This window comes from Stenella coeruleoalba, assembly GCF_951394435.1.
Source record: "Stenella coeruleoalba genome assembly, chromosome: 7".
Lineage (NCBI taxonomy): Eukaryota > Metazoa > Chordata > Mammalia > Artiodactyla > Delphinidae > Stenella > Stenella coeruleoalba.
The window spans coordinates 15,550,389-15,562,963 of NC_137153.1; the positions used below are offsets into that span (position 1 = coordinate 15,550,389).

Here is a 12,575-nt window from a genome sequence, read left to right on the forward strand (position 1 = left end):
ACTGTTTGCAGATGACATGACACCATACATAGAGAATCCTAAAGATGCTACCAAAAAACTACTAGAGCTAATCAATGAATTTGGAAAAGTAGCAGCATAAAAAATTAATGCACAGAAATCTCTGGCATTCTTATACACTAATGATGAAAAATCTGAAAATGAAAGCAAGGAAACACTCCCATTTACCACTGGAACAAAAAGAATAAAATATCTAGGAATAAACCTACCTACGGAGACAAAAGACGTGTATGCAGAAAATTATGACACTGATGAAAGAAACTGAAGATGATACAAACAGATGGAGAGATATAACATGTTCTTGGATTGGAAGAATCAACACCGTGAAAATGACTCTACTACCCAAAGCAATCTACAGATTCAATGCAATCCCTATCAAACTACCACTGGCATTTTTCACAGAAGTAGAACAAAAATTTTCACAGTTTGTATGGAAAAACAACAGACCCCGAAGAGCCAAAGCAATCTTGAGAACAAAAAACGGAGCTGGAGGAATCAGGCTCCCTGACTTCAGACTATACTACAAAGCTACAGTAATCAAGACAGTATGGTACTGGCACAAAAACAGAAAGATAGATCAATGGAACAGGAAAGAAAGCACACAGATAAACCCACGAACATACGGTCACATTATCTTTGATGCAGGAGGCAGGAATGTAGAGTGGAGAAAGGACCGCCTCTTCAGTAAGTGGTGCTGGGAGAACTGGACAGGTACATGTAAAAAGTGAGATTAGATCACTCCCTAACACCATACACAAAAATAAGCTCAAAATGGATTAAAGGCCTAAATGTAAGGCCAGAAACTATCAAACTCTTAGAGGAAAACATAGGCAGAACACTATGACACAAATCACAGCAAGATCCTTTTTGACCCACCTCCTAGAGAAATGGAAATAAAAACAAAAATAAACAACTGAGACCTAATGAAGCTTCAAAGCTTTTGCATGAAAAAGGAAACCATGAACAAGACCAAAAGACAACCCTCAGAATGGGAGAAAATATTTGCAAGTGAAGCAACTGACAAAGGATTAATCTCCACAATTTACAAGCAGCTCATGCAGCTCAATAACAAAAAAACAAACAACCCAATCCAAAAATGGGCAGAAGACCTCAATACACATTAATCCAAAGAAGATATACAGACTGCCAACAAACACATGAAAGAATGCTCAACATCATTAATCATTAGAGAAATGCAAATCAAAACTACAATGAGATATCATCTCACCGGTCAGAATGGCCATCATCAAAAAATCTAGAAATAATAAATGCTGGAGAGGCTGTGGAGAGAAGGGAACCCTCTTGCACTGCTGGTGGGAATGTAAATTGATACAGCCACTGTGGAGTACAGTATGGAGGTTCCTTAAAAAACTACAAATAGAACTACCATATGACCCAGCAATGCCACTACTGGGCACATACCCTGAGAAAGCCATAATTCAAAAGAGTCACGTACCAAAATGTTCACTGCAGCTCTATTTACAATAGCCCGGAGATGCAAACAACCTAAGTGTCCATCATCGGATGAATAGATAAAGAAGACGTGGCACATATATACAATGGAATATTACTCAGCCATAAAAAGAAACGAAACGGAGCTATTTGTAATGAGGTGGATAGACCTAAAGTCAGTCATAGAGGAAGCCAGTCAGAAAGAAAACGACAAATACCATATGCTAACACATATATATGGAATTTAAGGGAGAAAAATGTCATGAAGAACCTAGGGGTAAGATAGGAATAAAGACACAGACCTACTGTAGAACGGACTTGAGGATATGGGGAGGGGGAAGGGTGAGCTGTGACAGGGCGGGAGAGAGGCATGGACATATATACGCTAACAAACGTAACGTAGATAGCTAGTGAGAAGCAGCCGCATGGCACAGGAATATCGGCTCGGTGCTTTGTCACCGCCTGGAGGGGTGGGATAGGAGAGCGGGAGGGAGGGAGACGCAAGAGGGAAGAGATATGGGAACACGTGTATATGTGTAAGTGATTCACTTTGTTATAAAGGAGCAACTAACACAGCATTGTAAAGCAGTTATACCCCAATAAAGACGTTAAAAAAATAAAACAAACGGGACCTAATGTTACTTCAAAGCTTTTGCACAGCAAAGAAAACCATAAACAAGACCAAAAGACAACCCTCAGAATGGGAAAAAAATATTTGCAAATGAAGCAACTGACAAAGGATTAATCTCCAAAATTTATAAGCAGCTCATGCAGCTCAATAACAAAAAATCAAACAACCCAATCCAAAAACGGGCAGAAAACCTAAATAGACATTTCTCCAAAGAAGATATACAGACTGCCAACAAACACATGAAAGAATGCTCAACATCACTAATCATTAGAGAAATACAAATCAAAACTACAATGAGATATCATCTCACACCGGTCAGAATGGCCATCATCAAAAAATCTAGAAACAATAAATGCGGGAGAGGGTGTGGAGAAAAGGGAACCCTCTTGCACTGCTGGTGGGAATGTGAATTGGTTCAGCCACTATGGAGAACAGTACGGAGGTTCCTTAAAAAACTACAAATAGAACTACCATATGACCCAGCAATCCCAGTACTGGGCATATACCCTGAGAAAACCATAATTCAAAGAGTCACGTACCAAAATGTTCATTGCAGCTCTATTTACAATAGCCCAGAGATGGAAACAACGTAAGTGCCCATCTTCGGATCAATGGATAAAGAAGATGTGGCACATATATACAATGGAATATTACTCAGCCATAAAAAGAAATGAAATTGAGCTATTTGTAATGAGGTGTATAGACCTAGAGTCTGTCATACAGAGTGAAGTAAGTCAGAAAGGGAAAGACAAATACCATATGCTAACACATATATATGGAATTTAAGGAAAAAAAATGTCATGAAAAACCTAGGTGTAAGACAGGAATAAAGCCACAGACCTACTAGAGAACGGACTTGAGGATATGGGGAGGGGGAAGGGTGAGATGTGATAAAGCAAGGAGAGGCATGGACATATATACACTACCAAACGTAAGGGAGGTAGCTAGTAGGAAGCAGCCGCATAGCACAGGGAGATGAGCTCGGTGCTTTGTCACCGCCTGGAGGGGTGGGATAGGGAGGGCGGGAGGGAGGGAGACCAAGAGGGAAAAGATATGGAAACATAAGTATATGTATAACTGATTCACTTAGTTACAAAGCAGAAACTAACACACCATTGTAAAGCAATTATACCTCAATAAAGATGTTAAAAAAAATAATCTCTGAAAAAAAATAGGTTATCAACAAGGACCTACTGTATAGCACAGGGAACTCTTCTCAGTATTCTGTAATAACCTATATAGGACAAGAATCTAAAAGAATGGATATATGTATTTGTATAAATGAATCACTTTGCTGTACACCTGAAGTTAACACAACATTGTAAATCAACTATAATCCAATATAAAATTTAAAAATATTTTAATTAAAAAGAAACACTTATTGCACGATGTAAAAAAAACCAAAAAACAATCCTATAGTTGTTTATAGTTTAGTTTTATAGTTTAATTATTTTATTCTTTGTCCTCCCCCACCCTGCAACTTCTATCTTAGCAGGCTTGAAAAAACTAAATCTACTTTACCACAGAGTAGTGCTTTTATAGGAAATAACCCAATAGTTTACTTCTGTACCTGCCTCATCAGTATCAGCTGGGAATACCCTGTAATCGTGACATTTTATTAACCTCTGCTGTAAAAGAAGGAGAAAGAATACTCATGGTATTTTTCTGTGCAAATGGTGGTTAGAATAAGGGGTTTTGTAGGGGTGTGAGGGGAAAAGAAGAGAGAGTTAATGAAACAGAGTAAAAAAAAAAAAAAAGAAAAGAAAAAATTGTAGATGATGGAATTATGCTTATAAAAATAGGCAAAACAAAAATAATCAAAATTCCCTTACATTATTCCCCCTCGCTTTGTCCTTATTAGCCTATACATATAAATGTACAAACCGTCACATATTAATACATACATTAATGTAATATGATATACTGGTGTAGTTCCTTTTATACCTCTTGCTACACCCATATAAGCCTCTATACAAACACAAAATGTCATAGAGATGTATTATATATTATACGTACTATATATGATTATATATGATATACAAATATATATCATTCTATATTATCCATACTAAGTTATACATACACACAATTTTATTTAAATTGTATACCTATTTTAAATTTTATTTAAATTGTAAACCTATTAAATTAATAGGTTACAAACATATTGTTCTATAATTTGACTTCCTTCACTCACACGATTTTTTATGGACATTTTTTAACGCTAGCACCCACAAAATAATGTCATTCTTTTTTTAAACACAAGCTGCATAGTATGAATGTACTACAATTTAATCAATTCATTCCCAAAGAGGCATGAGGACAAAATGCTCCAATAAGCATTGCTGCACATTTTCTGGTTATTTTTTTGTAGGTAAAGTTCTAGAAGTGCTCGGTCAGAGGGTAATGCGCACAAAATTGTGACAAGTATGAAAGCATAACCGGAACAGCCAGGATGTGGAGATTCCTGAGGCGGGTTAGGGAGAACAGAGGAGGACATGCAACAGCCTCCAGGCTACCTGGATTCCACGATTAGGTGAAAGGTAATGTCATCAGACAGCAAAAAGAAGTTAATGACCAAGGCCAGAGCTGGGGGAGCTGGAGAGCCCTTATGTGGTGAGGAAACACGAAAATCAAGAACGAACCCCAGGGCTTCCCTGGTGGCGCAGCGGTTGAGAATCTGCCTGCCAATGCAGGGGACGCGGGTTCGAGCCCCGGTCTGGGAGGATCCCACATGCCGCCGAGCAGCTGGGCCCGTGAGCCACAACTGCTGAGCCTGCGCGTCTGGAGCCTGTGATCCGCAGCAAGAGAGGCCGCAACAGTGAGAGGCCCGCGCACCGCGATGAAGAGTGGCCCCCGCTCGCCACAACTAGAGAAAGCCCTCGCACAGAAACGAAGACCCAACACAGCCAAAAATAAATGAATAAATAAATAAATAAATATTTAAAAAAAAAAAAAAAACGAACCCCAGGAAACACCAGCACCAGGAGCCAGAGGAGAAAGGAGCAGGCAGAGGGGTAAGAGGTTGAACTGGGGTCAAGTGTCACAGAAGCCAAAAAAGGAAAGGGCTTCAAGGAGAGAGACCCACAGTGGATACAGTGGGATCAGCGAAGAGTAAAGAAAGTGCTCATGAGATCTGTGCGCGGTGGGGTGGGGGGGAGATCATCAGATCACTTAGGTAAGAAAAGTTCTAATGACAAAGGTAGGAAACAAAAGTTACAATGAAGTAGGCTGAGAAAAAAAAGGGCATCAATAACATTAAGAACACCTGCCCTGGGACTTCCCTGGTGGTGCAGTGGTTAATACTCCACGCTCCCAATGCAGGGGGCCCAGGTTCAATACCTGGTCCGGGAACTAGATCCCCCATGCATGCCACAACTAAGAACCCCTTGAGCCACAACTAAGGAGCCCACCTGCCGCAACTAAGACCTGACACAACCAATTAAATAAATAAATATTTTTTAAAAAATGAAGAAGAAGAAGAACACCTGTCCTTTCAAGAAGCTTAGCTGTGAAGGAAAGGAGAGGGAGCGGGGAGGCAGAGAGCTGAAGCCCAGGAGGAGTTGGGATGTGCCTGCTGTCTGCAGGGACTGACCTGAGCGCAGATATACACCGAGAGGCAGGGGCGGGGGAGAAAGGCGGAGGAGCTCAGGCAAGAGGGCAGGAGGGAAAGAGTGCTTAGATGGGGGTCAGGACACAGACAAAAATGCAGCGAGTTCAGACATCCGATCGCAAGTTCACAGCATCCAATCCTGAGTTCACAGCATCCAAACCCAAATTCACAGCATCCGGTTCCGTACTTGCTCACAGGGTTAAATGCACAGCTGACTGAGAACGAGGTGGGGAGCTAGAGCCGTGCTCTGCAAACTGTGTTCACAGGCGCCACCTGGGCCTCCTGCTATGGGCACATTCTGACTCAAGGACTGAACCGCTCACATGCCGGCAGGGGACGCAGAAGCCGGGGGGGAGGACCACACTCTGAGTCACAAGGACCCACAGGGACCGAGAGTATGGCGCCGCTCTGCACCGACCACAGCCAAACGGGAAGCCCCACCCGCTTGAAAAAGTTGGGCCTTGCCAAGGAATCATCTTTGGCAGAGAAGGAAATAAAAGTTTCTGGCTGTTTGCCTGAGCATTTGTTTCTGCCCCGGAATAGCTGGTTGAGCTTCTCACCAGCTGCCAGGTAGCCAGACTGGTTTCCAGCTGGGGCTGCTCCAGAGGATGAGGGCCTGAGGGGCAGCTCCCCTGCTCAGAGGATCCGGGCTTCACTCCACCTCGTCCTTTACACCTTAGAGTTGCAAGAGGAGAACTCTGAAGTCCCCTGCAGGTGCGTTACTGCTACAACCAGGGACCTGAGGGGTAAATGTCTTCCCCTCTTACTGCAAAGGACAGACGTGGTCAGTGAGGAGATGCAGGAGTAGAGTTAATGTCTGGGCACCAGCAAAAAGCCTGACAACTTGTGGACTTCATACAAAAAGTCTTCATTTGAAATTGTATTGACGGAATGTCCTTGGGCTCCCCTGGTGGTGCAGTGGTTAAGAATCCACCTGCCAAATGCAGGGGACACGGGTTTGAGCCCTGGTCCGGGAAGATCCCACATGCCACGGAGCAACTAAGCCCATGTGCCAGAAGTACTGAGCCTGCGCTCTAGAGCCCGAGAGCCACAACTACTGAGCCCGCATGCCACAACTACTGAAGCCTGTGCTCCGCAACAAGAGAAGCCACCACAATGAGAAGCCCGCACACCGCAATGAAGAGTAGCCCCCGCTCTCCGTAACTAGAGAAAGCCTGCGTGAAGCAATGAAGACCCAATGCAGCCAAAAAAAAAAAAAAAAAAAAAATGTCCTTAAGGCTGATATTAAAACCATCGTCACATTCTATTACTTGAGACTTAGAAATTTTCATTTTTTTGAGACAAATCAACTTATTAGTATTTCCTCCAAAATACCCTGAGTTTCACTAGAGTAGTTTTATAAAAAATATTCATTTATTTATTTGAATATATAAATGAAATATATAAATGAAATGTATGAAAAAAATATTCATTTATTTATTTGGCCGCGCCGGGTCTTAGTTGTGGCACGCGGGATCTTCGCTGCCACGTGTGGGATCTTCGCTGCGGCATGCAGGATCTTTTGGTTGCGGCATGCGTGTGGGATCTAGTTCCCTGACCAGGGATCGAACCCAGGCCCCCTGCATTGGGACCGTGGAGTCTTAACCACTGGACCACCAGGGAAGTCCCTAGAGTAATTTTAAACAAAATAATTCATGCCCTAGATCAGAGGTCAACAAACTTTTCCTTAAAGGTCCAAGCAAGTATTTTCAGCTTTGTGGGCCCCCTCTGTTACAGCCACTCAGCTCTGCTGCTGTAGAGTCCTGAGAAGCCGCGGACAGTACGGAAACAAATGGGCATGGCTATGTCCTAATAAAAAGGCATTTACAAAATCAGGGGGTCAGCCAGCCCTGCTCTAAATCAAACTGTGAATCACAACTAGATTTAATTCCAGTAGTTAAGGAAAATACCTAATAAAATCTGAAGTTTAATATAGTATGGAACTGCCTAGCAGTTTTTTTAAACATCGTTTTCTAAAATCAGTGATCAGAATAAAACTGCAAAACTAAAATATTCTCTGAACTACAAACCATATAGAATGCTTCTAATTTACATAAAATAGAGAAACAGCGCCTAAAAAAGGCACTATTCAGTTTAGAAAGGGTAATTCAAGCCCTCAGAATCATGGTGAACAGTGTAGGCTCCGAAGCCAGCCAGACCTGGGTCCAAATTCTGGCCCCAGCCGTGGGGTTAGGGCCTCAAATTTCCTTGACGTTAACAGTATCCACCTATTTGGCTGCTGTGCCAGGCACAGAGTACGCCCCAAATAAGTGCTGGCTAAACAGTGAACCCCAATTTCCCAAGTCTCGTCAGTAGCAGTTTTTCAGTCAATGGCTGAACATATTCATCTAGTCAGCAAAAGAATTTTAGGATTTTTTTTTAAATCTGATTTTTCTCTTATACCTTCTATAGGTGCCTCGGGCAGAAATGCTGAGGTGCAAAACTTGGCAGGTGTGAGACAGGGAGGAAATACAAGGAGAAGGTGCAATATGCAATGGGAATCAGAGGAAAGAGTTGTTTTGTAGAATTCTGTTTCTAGATGAAACTGCTGCTACAAATCTCACCCCTGTCAAAGCGTAACCGGGGGACTGGAAGGGTCAGAAAACTAGGCGCAGCAGTGATCTGCGGGGAGGGAGACCTTATGTTTTCATCTCCTTCTGCAGTATTTCAGTCTTCACTAAGAACCAACCTAAGGATCTCGGGTGTCTACGCACCACCAGATGGTGGTAGCCACTCACACCCCAGCGTGACAATCAACAATGTCTCCACACATTGCCAAGTGTCCCCCAGGGGAGGGGGAAGCCAGATCAGCTCCATTTGAGAAGCCTTACTCCAGGGCCTGGCAAGTAGAGTTCTAGCCTCTAAGAAAAAGTTCTTCTGAACCAAGTCATGGATTACACCCTCCAGAGTTGGAGATTTGACTAGAACAAGCATGTTCTGTTTTACAGGATGGTTTTGGGCATCTGAAATGGGATCTGCATCAGAAAATTTAGAAATAGTTGCAGCTTGATGGTTTTCCTTTGCTGAATTCCCCACAATGGTTTTCCAACTGAGGTCCCTGCCATAGTGGAAAGTACTGGACCGGGTGTCGGGAGTGTGGCCTGGGGTCCTGGATCCACTCAGTCAGATGCTGCGTCAGCAGCCACAGCCTTGGCTTCACACGCCTCAGCCGTGAGACAAGAAGCCTGGTTGGCCTCTAACTTCATCTTCCAGCTCAAAAAATAGGATTCTCCTGGAAGCTCCATCCTAAGGCCTGGCTTCCTTTATCCCCTCTGACCAGGGTACCGGGCAGCTCCCAACACTCGGCGCTCTGTGCCTATTCTTCCAAATAAAGGACACCAACCCGTCCAACACCAATGCCGTACCGTAACACTGTGAGCTGTTAAGATCATCTAATATCCAAATACGAAATGTTTGAATAGTGATATTATTAAATGAAAGCCCACCTCTTCCATGTACTGGTGTATTATAGCTTTTACAGCGGGCATGTTGGTGGCATCCATCATCAGGGTGACTGCTTGCCCTTTTCGTATCTTCACCACCCCTTTGAATACCTGCTGATTATTATAACAGGCGGCCAAAGTGGCAATGGCCATGACCTACAGATAAGGAGAGAGAGAGGAAACACTAATTCATCTCATTTCATGAAAAGAAGTGAGAAACTGCACGGTAAGCAATCATCATGAGAAGGGAAGAGAACCTTCGGTAGAAAGTGCCGAAGGGCTAAGATGCAACTAACCAAGAGAAAAGACCCATAAAGAAAGCATGTCAAGACCTCTCCCTTTCCCATGTTTCCCCTTCTCAGCAAAACACAGAATCAAGTGCCCTTTGCAGTCTTGAGTAATTCTATAGTTTAGTCACGATATTTCCTTTTTATTTGGGAAAAACAAACACAAGCCAATGTAACATTTTCCATGCTGGGGCAATAGGTTATTAGGTCTGAAAAATAGATATTCCAAAATAATATCTGGAAATATCCAAAATAATATCTATTTTGTTTTTTCTCCCCATTTTTCCTACAATGAACATAATCATTATACATTAAAAAAAAAAGTAGCATGGGGGTGGCAGGGGACAAAAGAAAGGGGGCCGTGTAGTTTCCCATGCTCAAAGGTAAATTATTTCTAGGATAGATGGAAACGTAAGTCTGGCATAAAGAGTTTAGTTCCATCAACTGGTCAGATTGGTCATTAGAACAAGACGAAACCATGTTTCCAAATCAGTTAAATCTTATAACTTTCTTCATTTTATTTGAGTTAAAAACGGAAATAACTGGTAAAGGCATTTAAAAAGTATAAGCTCCTAGGTCCACAGGACCAGGTTCTGTTATCCCAAGATCTGGGAAAGGAGAGCCAAAATTAGGTGCTTAAATAAGACTTTTTAGTAACAGCTTCACCTGTGTTTCACCCAGCACTCCTCATAAATCTGACTCAAAGCCCTAGATTTAATTGTGAGGATAAACATCAAACTAGCTCGTTTAGAAAAAAGGGTTCTAGAAGGTTCTGGAAAGAAGCAGGCTTAACCTCAAGGCTGACCTGAGTGTGATGGCCATGGGGCAGAGGGGAGGTGTTGTGAACGTGCCTGCCCCTGGCAGAAGAAAATACACTAGTCATTTTTTTGAGGAACCACATTCCGGAATACACAGACCAAAACAGTACACGCGTTCCAGGCATGCCATCCCCAGCACACCACCCCGACCCCTCGGCCTCCCTGATCCACACCTGTGGAATAGCACAGAAGTTGAATATGCTCTGGTTTCTGAGTCGTGAAAGGTAAGTGATGACATCAGGGATGTGGTGCAGCGTGCTGGCTATGAGCTCATTCAGGCACTGCACGGCCAAGTCCATGTTCTCTGGCTTGGCAAAGTCACCCAGCTTGTTCACATACTTGCTCCAAGCCTAGGCAGATAAGATCGAAAGACGAGTCAGCACATGCACAGGGGAACAGTGTACAAGTCACATGAAAGGATCTTTGTGTATAAGAACTATGATATACAAAGCCTTTCTTAGCTGCTGCCTCATCTTTCACCAAGACCAAGTCCGTTTTAACCTCTATGCAATGTCTATTATGACTACAATCAAGATCTAGTCATAATCAAGAGTCAGTTAAGTATTTGGGAAAGTGTCCCTTTGGGACAATTAGTGCAGCATGTACTAAGCAATACTTTGATGACCTCAGGCCAAAGAGGCCTCCTGTTATGTGCAAGGCATGGGTCTGTTCCTGAAAAGATAACCAGCTTTAACAAAATCAGCTACAACAGCACTACAAGCTGAACACTAAACATTCTCAAGATGGCCAAGGCATCAAAATAATTAATGATTAACATTACATTCCCAGTTCTGATAAGAACACTGCTGAACAAGCGTATCTGGGGAAATGAGCTGAGTCTCTACTGTAAGAACATTACCTCCTTGACCTTAGTGACCTGAAAATGAAATAACAGCCTCAACTCCAACAACAGAATAGGTTTGATGATCTTTAATAGTATTTAGAGGATTCTCTGAAGCTAGCAAATAACTTACTTTTATCCTTGGGTATTCTTAAGCTTCCTAAAGAATAACGCTTATTGTAACTTTATACACTCCCCAAAATAAATGACTAGGCCTAAAAGGACTAAGAGATTCTATGGTAAGTCATGTTTGCTATCCATTCTTAATTTGCACCTAAACCCACTCAGATTGCTGGTACTAGACTGTCCTGCAGAACCTGGAGAAAAACGCTAATGGGCGCCTACATATCCATCCACCAGCTTCAACAGTTACTGACACTTGGCCAATCTTGTTCCAGCTGTATGGCCCCAGCCCCCAAATTATTCTAAATTAAAGCCCTAAGATATCATTTTATCCACAAATACTTCATTATGAATATCTAAAAGACTAGGAACCTTTCTTGTACATATATCTTATCACAACTAAAAGTTAACGATAAATATTTAATACAAATTATCCAATTAGCAGTTGTATTAGCCCACTAATTTTTTTTCCACTTGGTTTCTTCCAGTAAGTACCTAAACAAGATTCATATGTTGCATCTGGTTGATGTCACATAGGTCTCGCTGCTCAGTTTTTATTTCACCCCTCAAGGTGGGCCCAATCCTGGAAGAGAATCCTGACTGGTCTGTGTCCACATCCAGTTCAAGGGGGCCAATGCACTCCAGCTCCTCCAGGCTTCCCCTTGGCCCCCGTGGACTCGCCCACAGCCAGAGAAGGAACACCCATTCCTGTTTCACCTGCTCTTCTCAAATGGGTCCATCCCACTGTTCACTCCTGCTCTCGGCTCTGAGACACCTGTAGCACCTTGGCTTTGTCCTGCACAGGTTTTGCAGGTTTTGTTTTTGGAGCTGCTGTTTTGTCTGCACCCATCTGTGTTTTGGAGCTCCTGGGGGTGCTTTGTCACTTGTGCTTCTGGACATGCTATCCATTGTTTTGGATACATCTGTTTCAGTTTTTTGGTTGAGTTTTTGTCACTTTTTTTTTGGGGGGGGGGGTGAGAATCTGGGAAAATCCAAACACTATGATGCTACCATCATCACAGTTTTGCAAAATCCAAAATTCCAGCTAATAAATGCAGAAAGGATGACAGAATTAAGACAGCACCATTTAGCATCTCCATTGATAATGGATCTAGGCAGTGACCACCAAGGAGGAGAAAAAGAACCCATAACGTATACGGAAAAGAATTAGATTTTCAACAGCCAGTCCTAAAGTGGGAGAACATGGAGTAACACGTTTAAGAAACTCGAAAATGTGAGATAAAAACTTTACATCCAGAAAAAGTGACCTTGAAGTATAAAGGACAAACTATTACCAACATGTATAAACATAGGGAAGTATCGTTCTTTTTTTTCTTCAAAATTCATAAATA

General features: G+C 42.4%; 1 protein-coding gene across 3 annotated transcripts in view; it reads right to left on the bottom strand.

The window, feature by feature from the left end:
- The window catches only part of FDFT1 (farnesyl-diphosphate farnesyltransferase 1), a 39,554-nt gene that overhangs the window by 2,875 nt on the left and 24,104 nt on the right, over positions 1–12,575 (bottom strand). For all 3 annotated transcript variants that reach the window (XM_079926059.1, XM_079926060.1, XM_079926058.1), the window contains 2 exons: positions 10,433–10,609; positions 9,158–9,310 (listed from right to left, as the gene is read on the bottom strand). In XM_079926059.1, the coding sequence (XP_079782185.1) occupies positions 9,158–9,310; positions 10,433–10,609 (330 nt within the window). The remainder of the gene's footprint in view (positions 1–9,157; positions 9,311–10,432; positions 10,610–12,575) is intronic.